The sequence below is a fragment of the Coregonus clupeaformis genome, chromosome 7 (assembly GCF_020615455.1).
Source record: "Coregonus clupeaformis isolate EN_2021a chromosome 7, ASM2061545v1, whole genome shotgun sequence".
Classification (NCBI taxonomy): Eukaryota; Metazoa; Chordata; class Actinopteri; order Salmoniformes; family Salmonidae; genus Coregonus; species Coregonus clupeaformis.
The window spans coordinates 50,369,442-50,381,348 of record NC_059198.1 but is presented as its reverse complement, the minus strand read 5'-3'; the positions used below and the strand labels follow the sequence as shown (position 1 = coordinate 50,381,348).

General features: G+C 44.4%; 1 protein-coding gene across 1 annotated transcript in view; it reads right to left on the bottom strand.

The window, feature by feature from the left end:
- Positions 1–2,503: 2,503 nt before the first annotated feature.
- The window catches only part of LOC121569943 (calponin-3), a 33,835-nt gene continuing 24,431 nt past the window's right edge, over positions 2,504–11,907 (bottom strand). The window contains exons 2-7 of the mRNA XM_041881299.2: positions 9,506–9,627; positions 9,027–9,093; positions 6,031–6,168; positions 5,720–5,836; positions 4,922–5,068; positions 2,504–4,299 (exon numbers count right to left, since the gene is read on the bottom strand). Coding sequence (XP_041737233.2) covers positions 3,934–4,299; positions 4,922–5,068; positions 5,720–5,836; positions 6,031–6,168; positions 9,027–9,093; positions 9,506–9,627 — 957 coding nt within the window. The 3' untranslated portion in view covers positions 2,504–3,933. The remainder of the gene's footprint in view (positions 4,300–4,921; positions 5,069–5,719; positions 5,837–6,030; positions 6,169–9,026; positions 9,094–9,505; positions 9,628–11,907) is intronic.

Genomic DNA, 11,907 nt, shown 5'->3' with positions numbered 1-11,907 from the left:
CCTCTGTTCCTCTGGTGATGTAGAGGCTAACCCAGGCCCTGCAGCCCCCAGTATCACTCCTACTCCCTAGGAGCTATTATTTGTTGACTTCTGTAACCGTAAAAGACTTGGTTTTCTGCACGTTAACATCAGAAGCCTCCTTCCTAAGTTTGAGTTATTCACTGCGTTAGCACACTCCACCAACCCTGATGTTCTAGCAGTGTCTGAATCCTGGCTTAGGAAGGCCACCAAAAATTCTGAAATGTCCATCCCCAACTACAACATTTTCCATCTAGATAGAACTGCCAAAGGGGGTGGAGTTGCAATCTACTGTAGAGATAGCCTGCAGAGCTCTATCATACTATCCAGGTCTGTGCCCAAACAGTTTGAGCTTCTACTTCTAAAAATCCACCTTTCCAGAAATAAGTCTCTCACTGTTGCCGCTTGCTACAGACCCCTCCAGCCCCCCAGCTGTGCCCTGGACACCATATGTGAATTGATTGCCCCCATTTATCCTCAGAGTTCGTACTGCTTGGTGACCTAAATTGGGATATGCTTAACACCCCGGCCATCCTACAGTCCAAACTAGATGCCCTCAATCTCACACAAATAATCAACGAACCTACCAGGTACAACCCTAAATCCGTAAACATGGGTACCCTCATAGATATCATCCTGACTAACTTACCCTCTAAATACACCTCCGCTGTCTTCAACCAGGATCTCAGTGATCACTGCCTTATTGCCTGCGTCCGTAACGGGTCCGCGGTCAAACGACCACCCCTCATCACTGTCAAACACTCCCTAAAACACCTTAGCGAGCAGGCCTTCCTAATTGACCTGGCCCGGGTATCCTGGATGGATATAGATCTCATTCCGTCAGTAGAGGATGCCTGGTTGTTCTTTAAAAGTAATTTCCTCTCAATCTTAAATAAACATGCCCCATTCAAAAAATACAGAACTAAGAACAGATATAGCCCCTGGTTCTCCTCAGACTTGACTGCCCTTGACCAGCACAAAAACATCCTGTGGCGTACTGCATTAGCATCAAATAGCCCCCGCGATATGCAACTTTTCAGGGAAGTTAGGAACCAATATACACAAGCAGTTAGGAAAGCAAAGGCTAACTTTTTCAAACAGAAATGTGCATCCTGTAGCACTAACTCCAAAAAGTTTTGGGACACTGTAAAGTCCATGGAGAATAAGAGCACCTCCTCCCAGCTGCCCACTGCACTGAGGCTCGGAAACACTATCACCACCGATAAATCTACAATAATCGAGAATTTCAACAAGCATTTTGCTACGGCTGGCCATGCTTTCCACCTGGATACCACTACCCCGGCCACCAGCTCTGCACCCTCCGCTGCAACTTGCCCCCCCCGCTTCTCCTTCACCCAAATTCAGATAGCTGATGGCCTGAAAGAGCTGCTAAATCTGGACCCCTACAAATCATCTGGGCTAGACAATCTGGACCCTTTCTTTCTAAAACTAGCCGCCGAAATTGTCGCAACCCCTATTACTAGCCTGTTCAACCTCTCTTTCGTAACGTCTGAGATCCCCAGAGATTACGCCCTCGTAAAACTGACTATCCTACCGATCCTTGACTTCGGCAATGTCATTTACAAAATAGCCTCCAACACTCTATTCAGCAAATTGGATGTAGTCTATCACAGTGCCATCCGTTTTGTCACCAAAGCCCCATATACTACCCACCACTGTGACCTGTACGCTCTTGTTGGCTGGTCCTCACTACATATTCGTCGCCAAACCCACTGGCTCCAGGCCATCTATAAATCAATTTGTAAGTCGCTCTGGATAAGAGCATCTGCTAAATGGCGTAAATGTAATGTAAATGTTTTACCCCATATGTAACTCTGTTGTTGTTTTCAATCGCACTGCTTTGCTTTATCTTGGCCAGGTCACAGTTGTAAATGAGAACTTGTTCTCAACTGGCTTACCTGGTGAAATAAAGGTGATAAAAAAAAAAAATAAGAACATGAGACATGTTGACCATGCCCTGCTGCTGAATAGATGAGAAATAAATAGGTTTTGTGCTGGAGAGTTGGATTGGTTCCAAAACGACCTCTCTGACAGAACCCAGTGTGTGGCGCAGTAGGAGGCATGAAGTCAGAGAAAGGAGTCCCTCAAGGGTCCATGTTAGGGCCGGTCCTTTTCACACTGTATATTAATGATGTTGGTGAACATGTTAACTTTGGGAAAAAAACTCCACCTGTATGACACAATTGTCTACTCCTCTGCCTCTAAAATTGAGAATGCATTTCAGGATTTGCAACTGGCTTTGGATGCCATTCAGAAACAACTCTTCCACCTGAAACTGTGCTGAATGCCAGAAAGACTCAGCACATGGTTTTGTCTAACCTCAAAGCAGACAAATGGAGTCATTTGCAGATTTTAACTTTAAATGGCCAACTGATCAGAAGGGTATATTCTTATAAGTACCTGGGCATATGTATAGATGAACAGCTTAATTTCAAACAGCACATTGAAAACTTGACAAAGAAACTGAAGCTGAAATTAGATTTTTATTTTAGGAACAAATCTTGTTTTTCCTATGTCAGATAGGAAGGATCTTGTACAAGGGCAATTTTTATCTGTGTTGGATTATGCTGGACGCGGTGTATCATGGATCACTTAGGGCTATAACTAATGCAAGACCCATCACTGTGAACTATACAACATGGTGAAGTGGCCCTCCCTTCCTACCAGAAGGCACGGGTACATATGTGTGTACAAGGCAGTGCTTTGGCTCCTCCCTACATATCTTTGACTCTTCCCTACGTATCTTTGCTCCTCACTTAACAACATCACAATCCTACAGCCTCCACTCTGTCAGTGCTCTCATTCTCAGTTCCCAGGGAAAGTATTGAAATGGGGGAAACAATCATTCTCCTACAACACTTCTTGGACTTGGAACAAACTACAAAATACTTTAAAACTGGAGGAGAGGGTGCCGCTGCCTGAGTTTAAAGCTCTGATAGAAGAGAATGTAATTGACCATTCTAATTGTTTTTTAATGTATTGTGTGTACATGTTGACTACTTCCTGTTGACCTCTTGCCAGGTCACCCTCGAAAAATAGGTTTCTAACCTCAAAGGCGATTTTCCTGGTTAAATAAAGGTTAAATGACATGTATTGGCATAATAAGATTAGCCATACCGTTTGCAATAAAAGCAGGACATTCTGGTTTGGTTGTCTGGTCTAATGGAAAATCCATTAGAAAGTACTCACTTCACGATTTCAGGTAAAAGCTAAATGGTCCAGTGGTTAAGATTGAAACCTACTAAAATGAAACAGATTAAATGTCCTGACTCCTCCACATTTTCACTCACTTTGATTTGTATCAATAAAAAAAAGAAAGTAATATTGGTCATTTTAGGTTGGCTAGGAGATGAGTAAACATTTAAAAAAATATCAAAGCAGCTGGTGAACCTTTAAGACTGGCATGATTGTGTGAATTCCTTTAAAGGGATGAGTCAATCAGTAAAGGAAGTCTGGGGATAAAAAAAAGTGGAATGATTGCAATGATACAACTTCATAATGTAATTGTAGATTTAGAAGGAATGTTCTCAAGCCTAATATAGCACATCTCCAACACTGTGTCTCAGCACGTTCTATGCTTTAACTACAACTGACTGAAACCACTGCTGCTCAAATGGAAGAAGAGTTGGGAGGAGGTGAAGAAGTAATGAACTCAAGGCAATATTTCTCTCTCTTAGGCTTCAATAAAAATAAAAAATACAATAAAAAGAAGACCACAGAGGAAAAGACTTGCTCTGCTTGTCGTGGATAAAACACACTGTTTACTGCTCCGTCTAGCGGTTGGTGTTGTGCTATGGTGGAGCCGGATTAGTCCGGTTGCCAACTCCTATGGTCATTGGCAGCACAGACAGATCTGGTACCAGGCTAGTGTCGGATGGCCCTGAGAGGACAGCCCTAATAGTCGATGCCCTGGTCGACCTCGTTGTAGTGGGCCACGTCGCTGTAGTTGTCCTCTTCCTGATAAGCCACTGGGTACTCCTCCACCTCGCCCTCCTGGAGGAACTCCTCTGCCTGATAGTCACTGTCGCTGATCTCTGAGCAGTTGGTGCCCTGGCTCCCGTCGGCATGGATGACGGGCTCGGTGGGCGAGCCGCAGTACTTGGGGTCGTACACCTGGCGTCCCAGGCCGTACGCGCTCATGCCCTTCTGGGACGCCGCCTTGTTGGTGCCCATCTGCAGGGAGATGGTGGAGTTGTCCACCGGCTGCACCTGCTTATTGTCGAAGATGTCACGACGCGTTCCCGGGCAGGACATACCGGCCTAGGAGAGAAGAGGGGACGGGGAGGGGGGACACATTTAGGAGATTTCCAAGAAAACTGTTCGGAGGCAGGAATATTGACCTGGATGGTCTTCTTCGAGACAAATATGTGTATTATGTATTTTAAACAATGTGATTATGGCAATGTGCAAAGTAGATCTAGATTCCCCCGTCTCTCTGTTACATTCCCCCGTCTCTCTGTTACATTCCCCCGACTCTCTGTTACATTCCCCCGACTCTCTGTTACATTCCCCCGACTCTCTGTTACATTCCCCCGACTCTCTGTTACATTCCCCCGACTCTCTGTTACATTCCCCCGGCTCTCTGTTACATTCCCCCGACTCTCTGTTCCATTCCCCCGACTCTCTGTTCCATTCCCCCGACTCTCTGTTACATTCCCCCGACTCTCTGTTACATTCCCCCGACTTTCTGTTACATTCCCCCGACTCTCTGTTACATTCCCCCGACTCTCTTGAGAGTAGCACTTGCTGGGTAGTTCCTTCCATCACATCATGGTTCCATCATGGTTTCAATAGTGGGAAGTGGACCCATGTAAAATCAACTGTGTGGGTTCTACCCATAGACATACACATTCACAGTGTTAAAATACACCATTGGTTTTACCTGGCTGGCTCCTTTGTTGGTGCCCATCTGCAGACTGATGGTGGTCTGGTCGTAAGGCTTGTCTGTCTGGGTCTTTGGGTCGTAAAGATGTCTCCTGGTCCCATATGCTGTCATACCAGCCTGGCTTGCACACTTGTTGGTCCCCATCTAAACACGGAGGAACATAGAACCATTAGCTGAATAGACCTATTACAAGTATCTGACATCTATTACAAGTATCTGACATCTATTACAAGTATCTGACATCTATTACAAGCATCTGACATCTATTACAAGTATCTGACATCTATTATAAGTATCTGACATATTTTACAAGTATCTGACATCTATTACAAGTATCTGACATATATTACACGTATCTGACATCTATTACAAGTATTTGACATATTTTACAAGCATCTGACATCTTTTACAAGTATCTGACATATATTACAAGTATCTGACATCTATTACAAGTATCTGACATCTATTACAAGTATCTGACATCTATTACAAGTATCTGACATCTATTACACGTATCTGACATCTATTACAAGTATTTGACATATTTTACAAGCATCTGACATCTTTTACAAGTATCTGACATCTATTACAAGGCGATTGTGCATGTATTACATTTGAAGAATCAGTGACATCAGCTACATATAAACATTCAATTAAAGGGATAATTTTCATTGGCACAATGTTGAACGGTAGAACAATGAACAAAAACAACACATTGTATAGTCACACCCAGTAACAGAGCCTTACAACCTATTGTCATCAACATCATCACCAATCATCCCCACCATGTCTTACCTGCAGTCCGATGACACACTGTCCAGCCTTGATCTTCTCATTGTCAAAATGGCGTGTCTGTTTGTCCGCGTATTTCACACCAATATCACACGACGTGTGCATGCCTTTGGTCTTTGCCTATGGAATGAGATAAGAATGTGGAAATATATTGATGCTACAGGTCTCTTGGAGAGAAGGAACCCTATCAGAAAGTATTGGTGACACTTCACTGTAGCTGTCAGCAAAGTATTTCTCCCAGTATACACTAATTACCATAAAAAACTACAAAGTATCACAAAAAAACATTTGGAAAGTCTTTGTACCCCCCTCACCATGCTGGCCAGGGAGAGCAGTGTGCTCTGGACTTGGGTCATGTTGCCGTTCTCAAACAGGTCGTTGGCCTCAAAGATGTCATTAGGCTTCATGCCATAGGCCAGGATGGCTTTGATGAAGTTGCCAAGGTTCTCCAGCTGGGGGGAACACAACAACACAGGTTACAGAGCTGGTACTATTTTCTACTCTATTTGACAAGACAATCCTATCCCTTCTACACCATTTCTATCTGAATGTTCTGTGACGTTACATCATCCTGAACAGGCCCCAGAACACAGAAGGGATGGGGAGGGGCATATCAGGGATGAGGGAGGGGCATAGCATGGATGGGGAGGGGCATAGCAGGGATGAGGGAGGGGCATAGCATGGATGGGGAGGGGCATAGCAGGGATGAGACAGGCATAGCATGCATGGGGGAGGGGCATAGCAGCGATGGGGAAGGGACTTAGGTACAAACATCAGAAAGTAATAACTCCTTAAAGAAGGTGTTGAGACAGAAAGCGAGAGAGAGAGAGAGAGAGAGAGACAGAGAGACAGAGCGAGAGAGACAAACAGACAGAGACAGAGAGAGAGGTGAAGGCTTAATGAATAGCCACTCTATGGCTTCTGTGCTCTCTTGAAAAAAGTGTTCATATTATTACAGAAGGGTGTGAACAACACCATACACTGGGGTTATGTTTGAGGAAGGCATTAACCTACCTTGTACCAGTTCAGAGCATTAGCCTACCTTGTACCAGTTCAGAGCATTAGCCTACCTTGTACCAGTTCAGAGCATTAGCCTACCTTGTGCCAGTTCAGAGCATTAGCCTACCTTGTGCCAGTTCAGAGCATTAGCCTACCTTGTACCAGTTCAGAGCATTAGCCTACCTTGTACCAGTTCAGAACATTAGCCTACCTTGTACCAGTTCAGAGCATTAGCCTACCTTGTGCCAGTTCAGAACATTAGCCTACCTTGTGCCAGTTCAGAGCATTAGCCTACCTTGTACCAGTTCAGAGCATTAGCCTACCTTGTACCAGTTCAGAGCATTAACCTACCTTGTGCCAGTTCAGAACATTAGCCTACCTTGTACCAGTTCAGAGCATTAACCTACCTTGTGCCAGTTCAGAACATTAGCCTACCTTGTGCCAGTTCAGAGCATTAACCTACCTTGTGCCAGTTCAGAGCATTAACCTACCTTGTACCAGTTCAGAACATTAGCCTACCTTGTGCCAGTTCAGAACATTAGCCTACCTTGTGCCAGTTCAGAGCATTAACCTACCTTGTGCCAGTTCAGAACATTAGCCTACCTTGTGCCAGTTCAGAACATTAGCCTACCTTGTGCCAGTTCAGAGCAATAGCCTACCTTGTGCCAGTTCAGAGCATTAGCCTACCTTGTGCCAGTTCAGAACATTAGCCTACCTTGTGCCAGTTCAGAACATTAGCCTACCTTGTGCCAGTTCAGAACATTAGCCTACCTTGTGCCAGTTCAGAGCATTAACCTACCTTGTGCCAGTTCAGAACATTAGCCTACCTTGTGCCAGTTCAGAACATTAGCCTACCTTGTGCCAGTTCAGAGCATTAGCCTACCTTGTGCCAGTTCAGAGCATTAGCCTACCTTGTGCCAGTTCAGAGCATTAGCCTACCTTGTGCCAGTTCAGAACATTAGCCTACCTTGTGCCAGTTCAGAGCATTAGCCTACCTTGTGCCAGTTCAGAGCATTAGCCTACCTTGTGCCAGTTCAGAGCATTAGCCTACCTTGTGCCAGTTCAGAGCATTAGCCTACCTTGTGCCAGTTCAGAACATTAGCCTACCTTGTGCCAGTTCAGAGCATTAGCCTACCTTGTGCCAGTTCAGAGCATTAGCCTACCTTGTGCCAGTTCAGAGCATTAGCCTACCTTGTGCCAGTTCAGAGCATTAGCCTACCTTGTGCCAGTTCAGAACATTAGCCTACCTTGTGCCAGTTCAGAGCATTAGCCTACCTTGTGCCAGTTCAGAGCATTAGCCTACCTTGTGCCAGTTCAGAGCATTAGCCTACCTTGTGCCAGTTCAGAACATTAGCCTACCTTGTGCCAGTTCAGAGCATTAGCCTACCTTGTGCCAGTTCAGAGCATTAGCCTACCTTGTGCCAGTTCAGAGCATTAGCCTACCTTGTACCAGTTCAGAGCATTAGCCTACCTTGTGCCAGTTCAGAGCATTAGCCTACCTTGTGCCAGTTCAGAGCATTAGCCTACCTTGTGCCAGTTCAGAGCATTAGCCTACCTTGTGCCAGTTCAGAGCATTAGCCTACCTTGTGCCAGTTCAGAACATTAGCCTACCTTGTGCCAGTTCAGAACATTAGCCTGCCTTGTGCCAATTCAGAGCATTAGCCTACCTTGTGCCAGTTCAGAGCATTAGCCTACCTTGTGCCAGTTCAGAGCATTAGCCTACCTTGTGCCAGTTCAGAACATTAGCCTACCTTGTGCCAGTTCAGAGCATTAGCCTACCTTGTGCCAGTTCAGAGCATTAGCCTACCTTGTGCCAGTTCAGAACATTAGCCTACCTTGTGCCAGTTCAGAGCATTAGCCTACCTTGTACCAGTTCAGAGCATTAGCCTACCTTGTGCCAGTTCAGAGCATTAGCCTACCTTGTGCCAGTTCAGAGCATTAGCCTACCTTGTGCCAGTTTAGAGCATTAACCTACCTTGTACCAGTTCAGAGCATTAGCCTACCTTGTACCAGTTCAGAGCATTAGCCTACCTTGTGCCAGTTCAGAGCATTAGCCTACCTTGTGCCAGTTCAGAGCATTAGCCTACCTTGTGCCAGTTCAGAGCATTAGCCTACCTTGTGCCAGTTCAGAACATTAGCCTACCTTGTACCAGTTCAGAACATTAGCCTACCTTGTACCAGTTCAGAGCATTAGCCTACCTTGTACCAGTTCAGAACATTAGCCTACCTTGTACCAGTTCAGAACATTAGCCTACCTTGTGCCAGTTCAGAGCATTAGCCTACCTTGTGCCAGTTCAGAGCATTAGCCTACCTTGTGCCAGTTCAGTTGGGAGTGGTTTATTTTCTTTATCGAGCCAGGCTGCAGTTTGTTTATCAGGCTAGGGGAAAGGAGAGAAAGAGTTATGCCTTAAAGCGCTCATGTTCAATGTAAAAATGGCATCTTACAACAAACATGCTAGTAGCTTTTAACAAGTGAATCTTGGGGAGGATTATATCTGCAGTATGGACTTGTGTATCAAATGTGTATTCCACTGGAATGTGAAATAGACAATATGCTAATCGTCACATCAATCTGTGGACAGTGACTGGAGTGCGATTGATTACCCATGTGTAAAATCAAAGTCAGTGTTTCCACCTGGAAAACATTAGCTACAGGTCACAGAACAGTGTGGAGGAGACACACACACACACACACACACACACACACACACACACACACACCTGCCTGCAATGTCAACACTCTGTCAGTGTCAGCTCTTCTGAGAAACACACACACACACACACACTTACTCTCCCAGGATGACTCCGTCCTTCAGGCCCTTCTGGAAGTTCTCTCCTATGGCCATCCCAGTCACCTCCTCGATCCAGAACCGAAGCTCCTCCTCCTTTTGCACGTCATATTTCCCTGCGATCTGAGAACAGTTAAGTGTCTTAGTAGAAGTTTGCATCTTTGTAATCTCTGAACTTTAAAGCCATATCTCTCATGTCCTGGCCAGATACTATGGTCAAGTATGTCACAAGAGACTAGTGTATTTGTAACAACACCTTGCCCTTTAAAACTGTCATCCATCAACTGTCTAATTAAATACATCCTTCTGATAGTTGTATTTCATAATTTGACAGGGTTAAGAGATGTGAAAATGTCTCAAGCTGCTTTGAAATAAGGAACTGAGCCAAAATCACATCTCACGCCAATAAACCCAGCGAGAGAGGTGTGTCCATGTGTTCCATAATCAACCTCATGAGTTTCTCTCTATTTAGTGTCAGATCACAACAGCGAATGAACGGCGGACATGCAAACACTCCCCGAATCAGCTATGGGGGGGGGGGAACCTCATGTTTGGATGGTGTGTTTCATAATCTACTTTGACATTGTTTTAAATCACTGGTTTTCCCTTCGAGAGGAATCTGTCAGGAGTTATCCAAAAATGTACACCTCAGATGTCAGCTAGGCAGGCTGTTACAGTGCTGTCAGGGGCAGAGATTACGGATTTGTACCAAATGGCACCCTATTCCCCATTTAGTGCACTATAAAAGGAATAGGGTACCATCAGGTCTTCAGCTTCATCTGGGCTGCGAGGTCAACAGCCGGAGGGGGACTGGGAGGGTTCAAGCTCAAAACGTTCGACTGTCTGTGCCGAACAGTAAAAAAAAAAAAAAAAACTGACGTTTGGCTTTAAAATGTTGTTGTGCCAACCAGACATTTAGCAGACTGATTCATGTGATGTGGATGAACAAACAGTAAGGTCACCAGGGTTGTGGTGAGTCACAACGTTACATGTAATACTTTCAGATATCCACGTTGGCTTCAATAAAGTCAGTGTGAGAAAAATAAACAGATAAACATAATTTATGATTCTACTTCAAATGCAATTCATAGGGGAGAAGATTCTGAAAGTTACAAAACCCACGATGCAACCACATTATTTATACTGAGAACAAAAGAGAAAAATGCAGAGTTTGGTTTTCGCCAGGCATTGCTGGAACCATGTCGTCCAAAAAGTTATACTTTTGAATCATCTGTCCATAGAACGTTCTTCCAAGAGTCTTGATGATCATCCAGGTGCTTTTTGGCAAACTTGAGTCAACTTTTTGGACGAGATGGGTCCCATTATGCCTGGCGAAAACCAAACACTGAATTCCACAGTAAGAACATCATACCAAAGGTCAAGCATGGTGGTGGTGGTGTGATGGTTTGGGGATGCTTTGCTGCCTCAGGACCTGGACGACTTGCCTTAATAGAAGGAACCATGAATTCTGCTCTGTATCAGATAATTCTACAGGAGAATGTCAGGCCATCCATCTGTGAGCTGAAGCTGAAGCGCAGCTGGGTCATGCAGGAAGACAATGATCCAAAACACACAATCAAGTCTACATGAAAATTGCTAAAAAGCAACAAATTTGAAGTTTTGGAATGGCCTAGTCAAAGTCCAGACCTAATCCCAATTGAGATGTTGTGGCAGGACTTGAAACGAGCAGTTCATGCTTGAAAACCCACACGTCACTGAGTTAAAGCAGTTCTGCATGCAAGAGTGGGCCAAAATTCCTCCACAGCGACGTGAGAGACTGATCAACAACTACAGGAAGCATTTAGTTGGAGTCATTGCAGCTAAAGGTGGCACAACCAGTTATTGAGTGTAAGGGGGCAATTACTTTTTCACACAGGGGAATTGGGTGTTGCATAACTTTGTTTATGAAATAAATATGTAATTGTTGTGTTATCTGTTCACTTATGTTCCCTTTATCTAATATTAGGTTTTGGTTGAAGATCTGATAACATTCAGTACCACAAATATGCAAAAGTAGAGAAAATTAGAAAGGGGGCAAATACTTTTTCATAGCACTGTATAGCCCTATACAGTATATATAGATGCCCTATACAGTATATATAGATGTCCTAGCCTAACTCTTTCAGGTAATACTTTAAAATGCACTATTAGCCTGATATTTAGCTAATTAATGATGGGGTTGCATAATAAGCTTCTAACTTTATAGCCTCTGTCTCTTGTGCAACACCCACCCACACACACACCTGTTCTCCACTGGCCTCTCTCCTTAAAAACAACGCTCCTTAGCTCTTGGGAGTCCCACACTGGAAAAACTAGACTAGAATAGCTTGCTGGAGATTATTTTATTAGCATTTCTTATACCAATAGACTATTCGAAGAGGGACGCACGCAAGCTCGTTTGCT